The 15,747-nt window shown below is 40.9% G+C and overlaps 2 protein-coding genes across 33 annotated transcripts in view; one reads left to right on the top strand and one right to left on the bottom strand.

Moving 5' to 3' along the window:
- The window catches only part of CTNNA3 (catenin alpha 3), a 495,101-nt gene that overhangs the window by 312,106 nt on the left and 167,248 nt on the right, over nt 1-15,747 (top strand). The gene's annotated exons all lie outside the window — the stretch shown is intronic.
- On the bottom strand, nt 1,555-15,066 carry LOC310902977 (uncharacterized protein). The gene is made up of 2 exons (XM_083845438.1): nt 10,640-15,066; nt 1,555-9,773 (listed from the first exon to the last, which is right to left on the bottom strand). Exon 1 carries the CDS (start codon nt 15,059-15,061, stop codon nt 12,008-12,010), a length of 3,054 nt encoding a protein of 1,017 aa, XP_083701564.1. The 5' UTR covers nt 15,062-15,066; the 3' UTR covers nt 1,555-9,773; nt 10,640-12,007.

The raw sequence follows: 15,747 nt of genomic DNA, 5'->3' as shown, positions 1-15,747 counted from the left end.
AGATGTTTAGTCAGGCTTCTTCAGTCTTGCATTCACATTCCATCCACACATGTTAATGTGGTAAATGGAGACCAAATGATAAATAGAGGGCACATACTTAGTTAATCCTTTTGTTATTTCTTATTGGTTAACATAGGAATTATGAATAATCTGTATTATTTGGACCCTTTAGAAGTCATAAGAATTGCAATTGAAAAAACATTGTTATGTTTCTGAAATGTAACCAGATTGAATGAATAGTGTACCATGATAAGCAAATTGGGAGTGTCTTTACTGTTGGAAAGAACAGTACATATTTTGACTTGAACTTGAAATGGTAATTACATTTTGCTTTATTTTTTGTGTGTATGTGAATGTTAAAGTGTTAATTCTTCTGATTATTGCCAGTCGAAAAGCTTGAGCTTTTGTCTTAAGCAAATGAATGAGAAACAACACAGCTGCAGATACATTTTTGGTACTTACCTTCTAAAAAGTTTATTCATTCTATATTTCTCATGTTCAGAATTCTAGACATGAAAAACTTACGCAGTTACATTATTATTTTGTTCAGAGCAGAGACATTACTGATTTTTGTGAATCTGATGCAAGTGCTTCAGCCTCGAGGCTGTGTAATTTCAAGATTTAGTTCTTTGAAGAACACCGCAGTTTACACAGTAGCCTAAGTATTCTTCTCTTTTTGTGTCGTTGAATGGTAAGGATAGTGGAAATAGAAGGTGAAGAACAAATATTAACAGTATGTTCAATTACAAGCTTGAGGAGTCCTTTTTATACCTGTTGAGTAAATGGCAAGACTTGGGAAAAAGAAATTTATATCAAGAAAATGTGATACTCTGAAAGTATCACAGATCAGTGTTCTGTCGTACAGAATCACAGAGTGGTTTGGGATGGAAGAGACCTTAAAGTTCCTCTAGTTCCAACCCCCTACCATGGACAGGGTCCCCTCCCACCAGCCCAGGTTGCCCAAAGCCCCATCCAGCCTGGACGTGAACACTTCCAGGGATGGGGCATTCACAGCTTCTCTGGGCAACGTGTACCAGTACCTCACCACCCTCTGAGTGAATAATTTCTTTCTAATATCTTAATCTCCCCTCTTTTAGTTTAAAGCCATTACTCCTTGACCCTTGATTCACTTAGACCTTGATTCACTACACTCCCTGAAATGAATCATTGTTTCGATGTCTATTTTTCTAACAGTTTTACAGTTCAATGTCTTTATACATGCAACTGTGTAAAAAGGGGTATTTGCTTTATTGTGTTACTGATTTTCTAAGGTTATTGGCTTGTAAGAAGAAGTAATGAACAGCTTCTTCCAGCTGCTTTGTTTCTCCAAGGTACAAGTGCACCTTTATAATACATTATTATGCATCCAGATGTAGCATTTTTATTGAAAACATACTCTTTTCAGTATTGCATCTGGTGGCAGAAACACCTAAAACGGAATTTTGACAAGAGTGTTGTTTTTGTTTTCCATGGCTATTTAAATTGCTAGGATTTAATTTCCTATAGTAAAATTGAAATTTAATGTGATATTTGGTGTCTTTTGGCTTTTTTATTTCTTTTTTCTTTAACTTTGTTTTTTTTTTTAGCCTTTGGTAAAAATGGGTGAATTAGTTGAAGATTATAGATATGTCTAAATGGAAAATGTGGTATGTGATAAGATTATATTACTATTAGCAGTGTGTTCATTGTGCAGAATTTGCTGCTTTCTCAGATAAAGATCATTCCCTGTGAAAGCAATTGTTGTTTTACCAAAGTAAGAAACAGCAGAGTAAGGTTTCTGCGTTTCACAGGAAATCAGATTATGCTATATCATTTAAAAATTCTCCATGGGGAAAATAATTATTTCTTAAGATCCCTATAGGGCATATCAGTTAGAATTCGGAAAGTGGAAATTTGCATGCAGAAATCCCTTATGTTCATAACTCTGTAGAGTAAAAAAAAAATAGGGTTTTACTCTTATGTGCTATGAAAAACATGTTACCTGAAGGGAACCACATGCTTTGGATTAAAATCTAAAAAGGTTGAATGCAAAACAAACAAAAAACACACACAAAAACCAAAACGCACAGAAAATGGTGTAGAATCTTTGGACTTCTGCAGATTGGAGCATTAAAATAGCACCGGTGAAAAGGTAGGTAGAAAATTGGAAAGCCCTGGAGGAAACCCTTCTAATTGTTAAATTCATATTGCTTATGTTCTATTAATTATACTGTACTGTACTGAAAACGTAGAGGGTTGGTTCTGAACTCTGATGACCTTTTTTAATCAAGTGAGATTATTAGCAAATATTTTGACTGTTCAATAAATAAAATAAGCAAAGAAAATCTGTTAGAGGAGATATGAAACAATGTTCATGAAATTGCGTGAATACTTCATGAGGAATGAATGTCAAAAATATTTAATTTTTTATCAATAATAGAATGAAGAGAGAAAGAGCTGCTTGCATGTTTTAGTGAAGGAAAAATAATTTCTGTTCATGTTAATAGCTTTTGGTGGAAGCATTGTCTTGAGCGTTGTCAGGTAGGTAAAATCTAAAATGTCACTGTTTTTCTGTGTTGGAATCCATATTGCTTTCCTGGTGTGGAAGCAAAATAATGATCTCATCAAGTCTATGAGAAAGATAAGGAAAAGAATCCACAAAAGCAAACAGTATTGTTGAGCATCAAGGGTGCAAATCTGTAAAAGAGTTATTTCATAATCTAGAATTTGGGTTTGTTCCCCTCATGTTTGACTTTAGTGATACGTTGGAAGAAGTGTCTGGTTCCTTGTACTGTTAGTCTTATGGAGTAGGTCAGGATACCTGATAGAGGGTAAACCTGTCAGAGAGTTGGAAAAACTCCCTAAATGTAGGACAGTAGAGATTAACAGACACAGTGGTTCCAATTTTTCAGTCTAAATTACTCTAGAAATTTATATTTCCCTCAAATTCAGACTGTGATAAGCTTTCATGTGACTCAGCAAGTACACTAGTTTCACAGTATGTGAGTATATAAAGAGCAGCTAGCAAAGAGCAGGCAAGCTACATCTATTTCCTTTTTAGTGCTTTCTATTGTTTTTTTTTTTTAATGTGTTTATGAGATGCAATTATAAGGTGAGACATCATCTGCACCTTCTGAAAAGTAGGCAGAAGATGGAGGTTGATCACAGCTGAACTCCTTTGCTGCTTAACAAAACAATATCCACTTGATTAATTCTGTAAAACACAGTTGTTAAGCAGTTGTTAAGATGTAAGGGGGGTGGGGAGGGGACTGCATCTGCAGCCATAGGATCTCCTTGGATACACCTTTTTGCATTAAATAACTTGTTGTGGTGTGTGGAGCAAAAAAAAAAAAATTACTCTGGATGCCAACAAACCATCTTTTATCTGTAATCACAAGTCCACAGTCAGTGACCAACCTTTTGCATTTGAAGAGTATGTTTTCTGTCAGTGGTTTAGGGAGCTCTGCTGAGGGATCAGCTTGAGGAGTAAGCCTGCCTTCTGCAGCAGGCTCTGAAGGAGGGAGAGGGTAGTGAGAAGAAAACAATTGGTCAGATCTTTGGTGAAGCTGAAAGCTTTAGATCCCTGATTTAACCTGAGATATGGGACGGTGGTGAGGGAGATGAGAGAAGCAAGATAAAACAGTATCCAAGTTAGGTGAAGTTGTGCTGCTTCTCTCTGAAACTCATGTCAGTCAGAAGCACACATAGTGGAGGTGCTGTGATGCACATAGTGACATTTGATACTGACATTTTACTTCTTGAAGGAAAGAAAGCCAATGAGAACCTACAGTGTTAATTCAAACAGATCTCGAGTGTATCTTTTTGAGTGGATGAGTGACCTTGAACTGAAACTTGGACCAGATGTTTGTAATTGGAGATCAGAAGTGGCCAGGGTCTTGAGAGAGCAGCTGAGAAGAGCTTCAGTATTTCAGAGGGCTCTGGTTAGAGCCTTTTTATTAGAATAATTAAGGATCCCTAGGGAGATTTAAGAGCAGAAAGATTTTGGAAAAAGGGTACCCAAAAAGGTAAATAGTAGTTTTACTTCCTTTGAAGATGAACTTGTGCAGATTCAGATCTTGCTAGAGTTTGCTTGCTGCTGGTTACCGAAACACAATTGGCATAGGGGAATTAGTTCTTCAGTGAGCCACGTCCGTTCTGGTATATGCATGCAAGGAAGCAAAAGGCAGGAAAATTACATCAATGTTTATGGTTCAGTATCTTTATTTGGTGATGAGTAATCACTCCTGTATAACATTATTCTCAGCTATTAAAAAAAAAAAAAGGCAGGGTACACACAAGTATAACTAGAACCTCAGATCTTAGATATTTTTCTTGAGTTCTGTTTCTCTCTTAAGTATTGAGAGATAGATGGAAACCCCTTGGCTATAAAGCTGTTAGGTGAGAAGGAAATTTGGGTAACTAGAAATGCATTAGAGATAGAGCTCCTCTTTGTGTTAAAAGGAGAAAAGAAACTGTTTATGTTGTTCTTAATGTTATTTAAAGGGGAACTCAAATCATGCGATTTCACTCATGAACTCTTCCACTACTTCATGAGGGATCTAACAGAGAAAAATGTACCAACTCTTTGTCACAGGTTAGGTAGGAATCAGGGAATTTTGGTACACTACTGGTGGGTAAGGGATGACTTGGAAATTTCCACTGTTTCTTTTGATACATGTGTTTTATGCTCTGAAATTTAGACTAAATTTCTTTCACTCTGAAAACTCTCAGGGAGAAAAGATAAATGATCTGGTCATAATTTCTTTTTTTTTTGCTTCCCTGAAAACAGCCCTGTTAGTATCCTGCTCTATGTCATGCTGATTACTTCTTTGGTTTGCAGTGGATTAGGACCTTTTCTAGGTACCCGGCTTGTCTGGGTTTATTTTACTATGACATTTCTTTCTGTATGAAATTCAGTGGAGAAATTCAATAAACGCAGAACTGCTACTTTTTAAGTGAGGACCCTCCCCATTCCCACAGAAAAAATCGAGATACATTAGCCAAGATTAATCAATGTACACGAAAGCATCTGATAAGCATCCTATTTGAGTGCAGTTTTCATTGTAAAATTTCATCCTTTCCACAGTCCAAATCAAAATGCTTATTTCTGGGCAGGTGCCCACTGTCTTTTAAGTAATTGTTTGGGTAATACTATTTAACACAATATATTGAAGTAAAGTCACAAAGCAAATTCTACTCTTTGTAAATTCTTAATAAAATGGCAGAGTTCAAAAATGGATCTTAGACATGGCAAGGTTCCAAAGTCTTGATGATAACCATCTCTGAAAACAAAGCTACAGCTCTTATGCAAGCCTGCTGGTCGTGCTCTGGAACAGATGATGTTCAAGTATGCTATGTTTTGACCTGTGCTACCATAGTACTGATCTCTAACATTTAAAGTGTATATCATATAGGGTTTGTTGTTGCAGTTTGTATTTTTATACTTGCTTTTCTTTCCCCTCCTACAATACTTATATATATGTATATATTTTATATATATATATATACACACACGCTAATGAAAAGAGCGTAACACTTAACACATTTGTGGAAGACACAGCTTGAATTCTTGGTGCTGTCTTTCCTTGCTGCTTCAAACTTCATATGCTGTTAGTTATTTTTAATGTAGTTCTGTATGTGACTATTAAAATACCACTGAAGATAGAAGCTGCATTTTTGGCTATGTGAATTTGTGAATAAATCACTGTGAAAGTTCAAGTAACATGGAGAGCTATTGTAAGTGGGTGCTACTGAAAGGCATTTAGATACAACTATTATGAGGCATAGGCAACATGGGTTCTTGAAGGTAAAGTCCTGTCTTAGGACTTAGGTCTATGATAACGTCACTTGTTTATTGGATGAAGGGAAGGCAGTGGATATAGTCTTTCTGGATTTTAGTAGGGGCTTTGATACTGTGCCTCACAGTATCCTTCTGGACAAATTGTCCAACTGTGAGATGAACAGGTACATACTGTGCTGGATGTTGAACTGGCTTGATGTTAGAGCTCAGAGGGTTGTAGTGAGTGGCTCTACATCTGGGTGGTGGCCAGTCACTAGTGATGTTCCCCAGAGCTCCATCCTAGAGTCAGTTCTTTTAAACATAAGTTATCTGGATGGAGGAGTTGAATGCATCCTCAGCAGTTTTGCTGATAATACTGAACTGGAAGGTGCTGTCATCTCCCTGAAGGGTCAAGAAACGTTGCAAAGGGATTGAGATAGATTGGAACACAGTGCAGTCAGTAATGGCATGAAGTTCAACAAAGCAAAATGCCAGATTCTGCACTTGGGATGGAGTAATGCTGGGCACAGGTACAGTCTGGGAGACAAGTGGCTGGAGAACAGTCCTGTGGAGAGTGATCTGGGGGTGCTGGTCAGTAGCAGGCTCAACATGAGCCAGTAGCATGCCCTTGTAGCCAAGAGGGCAAAACGCATTTTGGGGTGCATTAAACATAGCATAGCCAGCTGGTCAAAAGAAGGGATTCTCCCGCTATATTTAGCATTGTTGTGGCCTCACCTTGGATATTCCGTGCAGTTATGCGCTCCACAACATACAAAGGGTCCTTGAAAGCATCCAGAGGAGGGCAACAAAGCTGGTAAAAGGACTGGAAGGCATGTCCTATGAGGAGAGGCTGAGGACACTCGGGTTGTCTAGCCTGGAGTAAAGGAGGCTGAGAGGTGACCTCGTTGCTCTCTGCTACTTCCTGAGGAGGGGAAGTGCAGAGGGAGGTGCTGGTTTCAGCTCCCTGGTCACAGGCAGCAGGATGTGTGAGAATGGCACAAAGCTGTGCTGAGGGGTGTGTGTCTGTGTGTCAGACTGGATTTGAGGGAAAATCTCTTTACCATGACAGTGATCGCACGGATTTCCTAGCGAGGTGGTTGATGCCTTATGCTTCTCAGTGCTCAAGAGGCACTTGGACAATGCCCTTTAGAAAATGCTTTAACCTTTTGTTAGCCTTGAAGTGCTGAGGCAAGTTGGACTAGACGGTCTCTGAATTTTCTTTCCAACTGAACCATTCTGTTCTGTCAGGGTAAGCAAGGTGTAGAGCTGATCCGTGGAACATATTTATACATGTTAGGTTTCCAAGCCATTCAAATACAGATCTGGGAGCACTGTCTTCAACATTTTTTGTTTGTTTGGCTTGTCCCAGCATAATATATGTTTTTCAGTGTTATCTTGACTGCCCGGAACTTACTGTATGCAGTATTTGGAGATTACAGAACTGCTTCTTTACTGACACATGCATCTGCAGTAAGGAGAATGTAAAAAATGGGAAGACTCTATGAGAAACCAGTCCTTGCAGCCCTTTTCTATTTGAAGTTTAGTAATTTCAGCACTGTTGTAGTGATACTTTCTTTCCTGTCTCTCAGCCAGACAACCCTAAACCTGTTGTGTTGTGTAATCATAACTTGTTTGTGATTCCTATATATTTTGCTCAAGCTTTAAATGTGAATGTTCTATAAATATATTTTCTCAAAATCAAACATCTCATCAGTGTTTTTTCCCTTATAGAAACCAATGGGGGAATTTAGTCTTTTCCTTTGAGCTGTGTTTTGATTTACACTTAAAATGTTTAGCTCTTCTGGGCTGATCCAGATAGATGGATATGATTTGCTTCTGTATTATTATTTGTAAAATATTTACTTATGCAACAAACTTGAAAATTTTCCCTCACAAAAATGAGACTTCATAGTTAACAAGTGGGCAGTATACTTCAGATGTGTTAGATTTTTCAGATACTGAAATTTACTTATGATGCTATGGATTTTTGAAACTAACAATCTATATTTCCTATAGGTTCACTTTTTCATCAGGGAAAATCAATCATCCATTTTGTTCTTTGTTTTGGTACATAAAATGGTGGAAGCATACACTGAAGAAGTTTTTTATTAGTGTCATAAAAACAGTTCTACAATATCACTTTAATAGCCACAGTTGTTTCATCATCCTGGTGGAACAGGCTGTGTGGCATCTCCTTTTACCTGTCTTAATGCCATTTTCTACGCATAGAGCAGTCTTGTGCAAGGGCAGAAGTAATGGGGGGAACATAGTAAATCAGTGAGTTCTCTACCATCTGCTTTCAAAGAGATAAAACAGATGTTAGTATCTCTAACAGTGTCAGACATCTTTTTAAGTACCTTCTGCAGTCTTTGAATTGAGAGATTAATTAAAAGTACATATCATGCCTTAATAAGATTTCTAAAATCAAAGCAAAGATGTTTTGGTGAAGCAATATATTTTGCTTTTAGCTTTTTACCATGTTATCAAAGGTCATGTACAATGATGCTGAAGTTAATGAAGAAATTCTCATTAACCTTAATAGCTATCATAGTCTGCTTGAATGTTCCTATATTTAATTCCTTCTCTTACACCTTTGTTCCACAAGCAGTTTAATCTGTCATACATCATCAGTGCTGCTAGAGATTCGGTCTCTCTTCCTACTCTCAAGCTGTGATTTCTGCCTCTTTCCCTTGTGACTAAAGTAGCAATTGTAAGTATTCAGCCATATGTATCAGGAAATTGATGCCACTGAGAATTAACTTCAGAAGCAAGCAAGGAGGTTAGTTTTCATTCAAGTCAGTTGTCTGATATGGTTTGCTGTATGGATGTATGAGCACTCCGTACCGGCTCAAGCGAAAGAATGAGAAAAAAGCCTAAACAAGGAGAGGGCCACTGCCTTCAGTGGCAGTACAGACTAGTGCTGGGTTGAGCTGATAACGAAACACCTTTGGTTTTAGAATTTTGGTGTTTGTTACCAGTATCACAAAATATCTGTCACCAGCTACTATGAGACATTGTGTGGAAGAAGTTTTTACTCCAGTCCTCAAGTATCATATGTGATCCTGTTTCACATGGATGATCCTTTGTACTGTCAGAACACTGATGTGCTGTGCAGCCTGTGGCAAGCTGCAGAAAAGGAACATGTACAAGAACAGCCATGCTCTAGAGTTTTCCAGTCTGACCATCTGACAAGGACCGAAAATGAGAAAAGAGGAAAACCTTCCTCATTTCCTCTAGCTTCATTTATTGGCATTAATAGCTGTAGGCTGTTACCTTTTCCTGTTTGTGGAGAATGAAGTCCGTTGTTGTAAAAAGATAGTAGGGCTTGTGGCATTTTTAATTGGTTGGGATACTATAGAATCCTAATGCTGTGGGCCAGCAAAATGTATTGGAATGCCTAGTGCTTAATGCTCTAATGCAAATAGAATTAGCTGGTTGTTAGTTTTGGCTCTAACTTTTCCAATAATAAGTTTGAAGGAAAATAAAAAGTAAACTATGACTCTTAGGTTCCTATGAAAGTCTCATGTTCATTGCAACTGCTTGGCTATTTTATGATAGTACTTGGAGAGAGAATCATTAACTATGCAATGCCTTGAGGTTTTCTGTCTTAGCTTTCATCTTCCAGCATCTGTTGTGTAAGAATAGAATCCTCAGCAAATTCTCAGTTCATAATACTCAAAAAGTACCAACTATACATGCCGAGTGGCCTCATCTTCCTTAGCAGAAGTTGTGTTTTATCCTCTCTTCTGCTTGCCCCACCTGAGGTTACTGCAAGTATTGGAAAGACAGAAGAATAATGGAGTTTTTAAAATTGTTGGAAGGCATTTGTTGTAGATGCATACTGTGCAAAAAGTCTATGAATGTTCTGTAAAAGATATATTTTTCCCTGTGCCTTTACAACTTGAAAGCCTTCTTCCTGGAAAGGTACTTCTTTTCTTTCTTCAACTTCATCATTTCTCGTGATAATTTTTCCTGAGATGCCACATTTTCTTTCTGACAGTTCTGCAGCAGAATGCTAGGGAAGGAAAGAAAGGCAGTAAAACGTCATTGTTAGAGACTTGTAATAAAGAACTACTGAGTCTGTGGAGGAGGGTGGTCATACACTAGGAAAGTTCATAGTAGTACAAGACAACAAAACAATACTTCTGTTAACAGCTTTATTTTTGCATGGATTTTGGAAGAGAGGGGAAGACAGCAATGAAGAGCTGAGAATATGAATAGCTATTGCATGAAGTATTATATAAATAGCACAGATGGGAACATTTTCCTCTTGTTGAAGCAAGAAGCTGAAATCACAATGTTCATGTATGGTTTCATCTGACATTGTTTCATGGCATTGGGCTTATTATTGCGATCAGCTGCTTCCCTAGTTTTGGGATGCTTTTTGGCTGGACTGTTGGATGTCTGATGGGGATCCTCATGGGTGCTTCAGCACCCTGGAGGCAGCTGGTGATGTAGATGGCAGGGAAAAGATGCAAGCACCAAGTCTGGTGCAGCAGTGGGGATGCTGGCATTTGGCAAGGTTCAGACAACAGCAGCTGTCTGTGAGGAAACCTACAAAACCATTATTCTTTATGGCTTTTCTGGTGGTTTTCATTATCATTATTATTACTACTAATTCTTTTTAAAGTTTCTCACATCTGTTAGTACTGCAATTTAAAATAGGGGTAGAAATAGGAAGTGAATGAGGTAGAGGCAAGTTCAGTATATCTGTAGCATGGATAGGGTGAGGCTATACTGTCTGCCTTCTGGCATGTGTATAAGACCCCCATAAAGTTGCAGCTAAGGAATAAGCTTTTGGCGTTTTCTAGTGTCTTCTGTACAAGCTTGCAAAGCAAAAAAGGGTCAGGAAAATGTTCTTTTTCTTTTCTACGTGCCCACCTTCTACCTCTATTGGGGTAGACTTCCACCTCTATCAGGGGTACAGGGGTAGACTTCAGTGAATTTTGAGAATTCTAGAACATCTCCCAAGGAAGTGTCTGGCCTGGAGAAATGTGGTGAGGTAAATCTTACAGTTGGCCAATTCGCATTTCTGATGAGCTTCCAAGTTTTTAAAATGTGGTTTTAAATGTTTCCTGTAGAAGAAGAGCATCAACTTGAAGGCAGCAGATGAATACCCTTCTTGTGTTCTAATCACTTCTTCCTGGAAACCAAAATGTTAAAATGTCATTAAAAAAGAAGAAGAGAGTTAACTTGATTTGCAAGTGGCTTTGTATGTGCTACAATACTGGAATGACAAACTCCAAGTATTTGTGACAATTTGACAATCTGCTACACAAACTAAGAAAAGGCAGTCTAAAAAACAGAGAAACTACACACCCAAACGTAAATGCTGAATACTTACCTTCATTTTCAGTTCTTTAGTACTTCTGCAACATTTTAAACTGAAATAATGAGAGTGCCTCTTTTTAATACTAATTTTTATTTCTTGTCTCAATTTTATGTTAGGGTCTCTGTTAAATCCCTGAAGTGTTAAAGATAACTTTCACTCTCTTTGCTGTGGAAGGTTTACATATTGTTGTGGTTTAACCCGGCTGGCAGCTAAACACCACACAGCCGTTCGCTCACCCTCCCCCCTCCCTCTCTGGGATGGGGGAGAGAAAACGGGAAAGTGAAGCCTGTGAGTTGAGATAAAGACAGTTTATTAAGACAGGAAAATAATAATAATAATAATAATAGTGATAATGGTAATAGTATTAACAATAATAATGTGTAAGAAAACAAGTGATGCACAATGCAATTGCTCACCACCCGCTGACCGATGCCCAGCCTATTCCCGAGCAGCCGGCCCCCCCACCCCGGCCAGCCACCCCTATATATTGTTTAGCATGACATCAGATGGTATGGAATACCCCTTTGGCCAGTTTGGGTCAGCTGTCCTGGGTCTGTCCCCTCCCAGCTCCTGCTGCACCCCCAGCCTGCTCGCTGGCAGGACAGAGCAAGAAGCCGAAAAGTCCTTGGCCTGGTGTAAACACTGCTCTGCAACAATTAAAACATCAGCATGTTATCAGCGCTCTTCTCATCCTAATCCAAAACATAGCACCCTACCAGCTACTATGAGCTACTTAACTCTGTCCTAACTGGAACCAGGACAGATATCCACCCCTTATTCCATACCATTTATGTCATGCTCAGGTTACACTCTGTCCAATACATTCTAATTAATCACCATTTTCATCTATGATATATAGCAATCATGGTAGTGATGACATACATTATTATATAATAATTAACATACTACAATTCAACTCATGGGCTATTCTCACCCAGTATCAAATCCCCTTGAGGTACACACCGGACCTCCCCATTCTTTTGCATTACCCACCAAGTGCATCCAGGTCCCTGAGCAAAAGCAATTCCACGAATGGGTTTGCCTTTTCCTGAGGCAGGAGTAGCCCAGACTGTTTTACCCAGCATGTTTCTTACGTGCACTACAGGAACTTTATCCCCTTCTGCAGTGCGTAACAGGTTTGATTGGGCAGGTCCAGCTCGGTTGGCAGATCCCCTGGTATTGACTAACCAGGTGGCCTTTGCCAAATGTGTATCCCAATTTTTGAATGTCCCAGCACCCATTGCTTTCAGTGTAGTCTTCAACAGTCCATTGTATCGTTCAACTTTTCCAGAGGCTGGTGCATGATAGGGGATGTGATACACCCACTCAATACCATGTTCTTTGGCCCAAGTGTCTATAAGGTTGTTTCGGAAATGAGTCCCGTTGTCTGACTCAATTCTCTCTGGGGTGCCATGTCGCCATAAGACTTGCTTTTCAAGGCCCAGGATAGTGTTCCGGGCGGTGGCATGGGGCACAGGATATGTTTCCAGCCATCCGGTGGTTGCTTCCACCATTGTAAGTACGTGGCGCTTGCCGTTGCGGGTTTGAGGGAGTGTGATGTAATCAATCTGCCAGGCCTCTCCATATTTATATTTCAGCCATCGTCCTCCATACCAAAGAGGTTTTGACCGTTTGGCTTGCTTGATTGCAGCACATGTTTCACAGTCATGAATAACCTGTGCTATAGTGTCCATGGTCAGGTCCACCCCTCGATCACGAGCCCATCTGTAGGTTGCATCTCTACCTTGATGGCCTGAGGTGTCATGGGCCCATCGGGCTATAAATAATTCACCTTTATGTTGCCAGTCCAGGTCCACCTGAGCCACTTCAATCTTAGCAGCCTGATCCACCTGCTGGTTGTTTTGGTGTTCTTCAGTAGCCCGATTCTTGGGCACATGAGCATCTACATGGCGTACCTTTACAACCAGGTTCTCTACCCGGGCAGCAATATCTTGCCACAATGCCGCAGCCCAGATGGGCTTGCCCCTGCGCTGCCAGTTGTTCTGCTTCCATTGCTGTAACCACCCCCACAGGGCATTTGCTACCATCCATGAATCAGTATAGAGATAGAGAACTGGCCACTTTTCTCGTTCAGCAATATCTAAAGCCAGCTGAATGGCTTTTACTTCTGCAAACTGACTCGATTCACCTTCTCCCTCAGCAGCTTCTGCAACTCGTCGTGTAGGACTCCATACAGCAGCTTTCCATCTCCGATGCTTTCCCACAATACGACAGGACCCGTCAGTGAACAAGGCATATTTCTTCTCATTTTCCGGTAGCTTGTTGTACAGGGGGGCTTCTTCAGCACGAACCACCTCCTCCTCTGATGATATCCCAAAGTATTTGCCTTCTGGCCAGTCCATAATCACCTCCAAGATTCCTGGGCGACTGGGGTTTCCTATTCGAGCCCGCTGAGTAATCAGTGCAACCCACTTGCTCCATGTAGCATCAGTTGCATGATGCGTAGAGGGGACCCTTCCTTTGAACATCCAGCCTAGTACCGGCAGTCGGGGTGCCAGGAGGAGCTGCGCTTCAGTACCGACCACTTCCGAAGCAGATCGAACTCCTTCATATGCTGCCAATATCTCCTTTTCAGTTGGAGTATAGCGGGCTTCAGATCCTCTGTATCCCCGACTCCAAAACCCCAGGGGTCGACCTCGAGTTTCCCCAGGTTCTTTCTGCCAGAGGCTCCAAGTGGGACCATTCTCTCCGGCTGCGGTGTAGAGCACATTCTTTACATCTGGTCCTGTTCGGACTGGCCCGAGGGCTACTGCATGAACTATTTCTTGCTTAATTTGTTCAAAGGCTTGTCGTTGCTCAGGGCCCCATTCAAAAGCATTCTTCTTACGGGTTACTTGGTAGAGCGGGTTTACAATCAGACTGTAATTTGGAATATGCATTCTCCAAAACCCCACGACACCTAGGAAAGTTTGTGTTTCTTTTTTGCTAGTTGGTGGAGACATAGCTGTTATCTTGTTGATCACATCCATTGGGATTTGACGACGTCCATCTTGCCATTTAATTCCTAAAAACTGGATCTCTCGTGCAGGTCCTTTAACTTTATTCTGTTTTATGGCAAAACCGGCCTTCAGAAGGATTTGGACTATTTTCTTCCCTTTCTCGAAAACTTCTTCTGCAGTGTCACCCCACACAATGATGTCATCGATGTACTGCAGGTGTTCAGGAGCTTCCCCCTGCTCCAGCGCAGACTGGATCAGTCCATGGCAAATGGTAGGGCTGTGTTTCCACCCCTGGGGCAGCCGATTCCAAGTATATTGGACTCCCCTCCAAGTGAAAGCAAACTGTGGCCTGCACTGTGCTGCTAGAGGGATGGAGAAAAATGCATTAGCGATATCAATTGTGGCATACCACTTGGCTGCCTTTGATTCCAGTTCATACCGGAGTTCTAGCATGTCCGGCACTGCAGCACTCAGTGGTGGCGTGACTTCGTTCAGGCCACGATAGTCCACTGTTAGTCTCCACTCACCATTAGACTTTCGCACTGGCCATATGGGACTATTAAAAGGTGAATGAGTCTTGCTGATCACTCCTTGGCTCTCCAGTTGACAAATTAGCTTATGGATGGGACTCAGGGAGTCTCGGTTGGTGCGATATTGCCGCCGGTGCACAGTTGTGGTAGCGATCGGCACTTGCTGTTCTTCAACCCTCAGCAACCCCACAACAGAAGGGTCCTCCGAGAGACCAGGCAAGGTAGACAACTGTTTAATGTCCTCTGTCTCCAAAGCAGCTATGCCAAAAGCCCAGCGGAACCCTTTTGGGTCCTTGAAATATCCTCTTCTAAGATAGTCTATGCCAAGGATGCACGGAGCATCTGGGCCAGTCACAATACGGTGCTTTTGCCACTCATTACCGGTTAGACTCACTTCAGCCTCCAATACAGTTAACTGCTGGGATCCCCCCGTCACACCATAAATACAGATGGGCTCTGGCCCTTTATAGCTTGATGGCATTAGAGTACATTGTGCACCGGTGTCTACCAAAGCCTTATACTTCTGTGCGTCTGACGTGCCAGGCCATCGAATCCACACAGTCCAATAAACTCGATTGTCCCTTTCCTCCCCCTGGCTGGAGGCAGGGCCCCTCTAGTCCTGGTCAGAATCTTCATTTCTGTGTTTAAAGGACTGCCTGCTGGAAGTTGGAGCAGCAAACCTTTCAGAGAACTCCTTTTTCCCAATTGTTTTCCTTTGCAATTCACGTACCCGTGCCTCTAGGGTCGCAGTAGATTTTCCATCCCATTTTCTCATGTCCTCTCCATGGTCACGTAGGTAAAACCACAGGGTGGCGCGGTGTGTGTGCCCACCATATTGTCTTCCTTGCATAGATGAACGTTTACCCCTAATAGCTGAGACACTGGTTTGTGCAGGTGGGGAGGAAAATAATCTCTCTTCAAGTTGGTGGATCTTTTCAGAAAGTTTCTCCAAGGTATTCTCTTTTAGCTGGTGGACACTAGTTCATTCAGGTGAAGGGGAAGATAATCTTTCTTCAAGTTGGTGGATCTTTTCAGAAAGTTTCTCCAAAGCATTCTCTTTTAGCTGGTGGACACTGGTTCGTTCAGGTGAAGGGGAAGATAACCTTTCTTCAAGTTGGTGGATCTTTTCAGAAAGTTTCTCTAAAGCATTCTCTTTTAGCTGGTGGA

Source organism: Anser anser, assembly GCF_964211835.1.
Source record: "Anser anser genome assembly, chromosome: 7".
In the NCBI taxonomy this organism is placed as follows: Eukaryota; Metazoa; Chordata; class Aves; order Anseriformes; family Anatidae; genus Anser; species Anser anser.
This window is presented reverse-complemented; position numbering and strand designations above follow the sequence as displayed.

What these genes read in the sequence shown, in the direction of transcription:
- LOC310902977 (XM_083845438.1), bottom strand. Translation starts at nt 15,061, where the DNA reads ATGCCATCAAGCTATAAAGGGCCAGAGCCCATCTGTATTTATGGTGTG.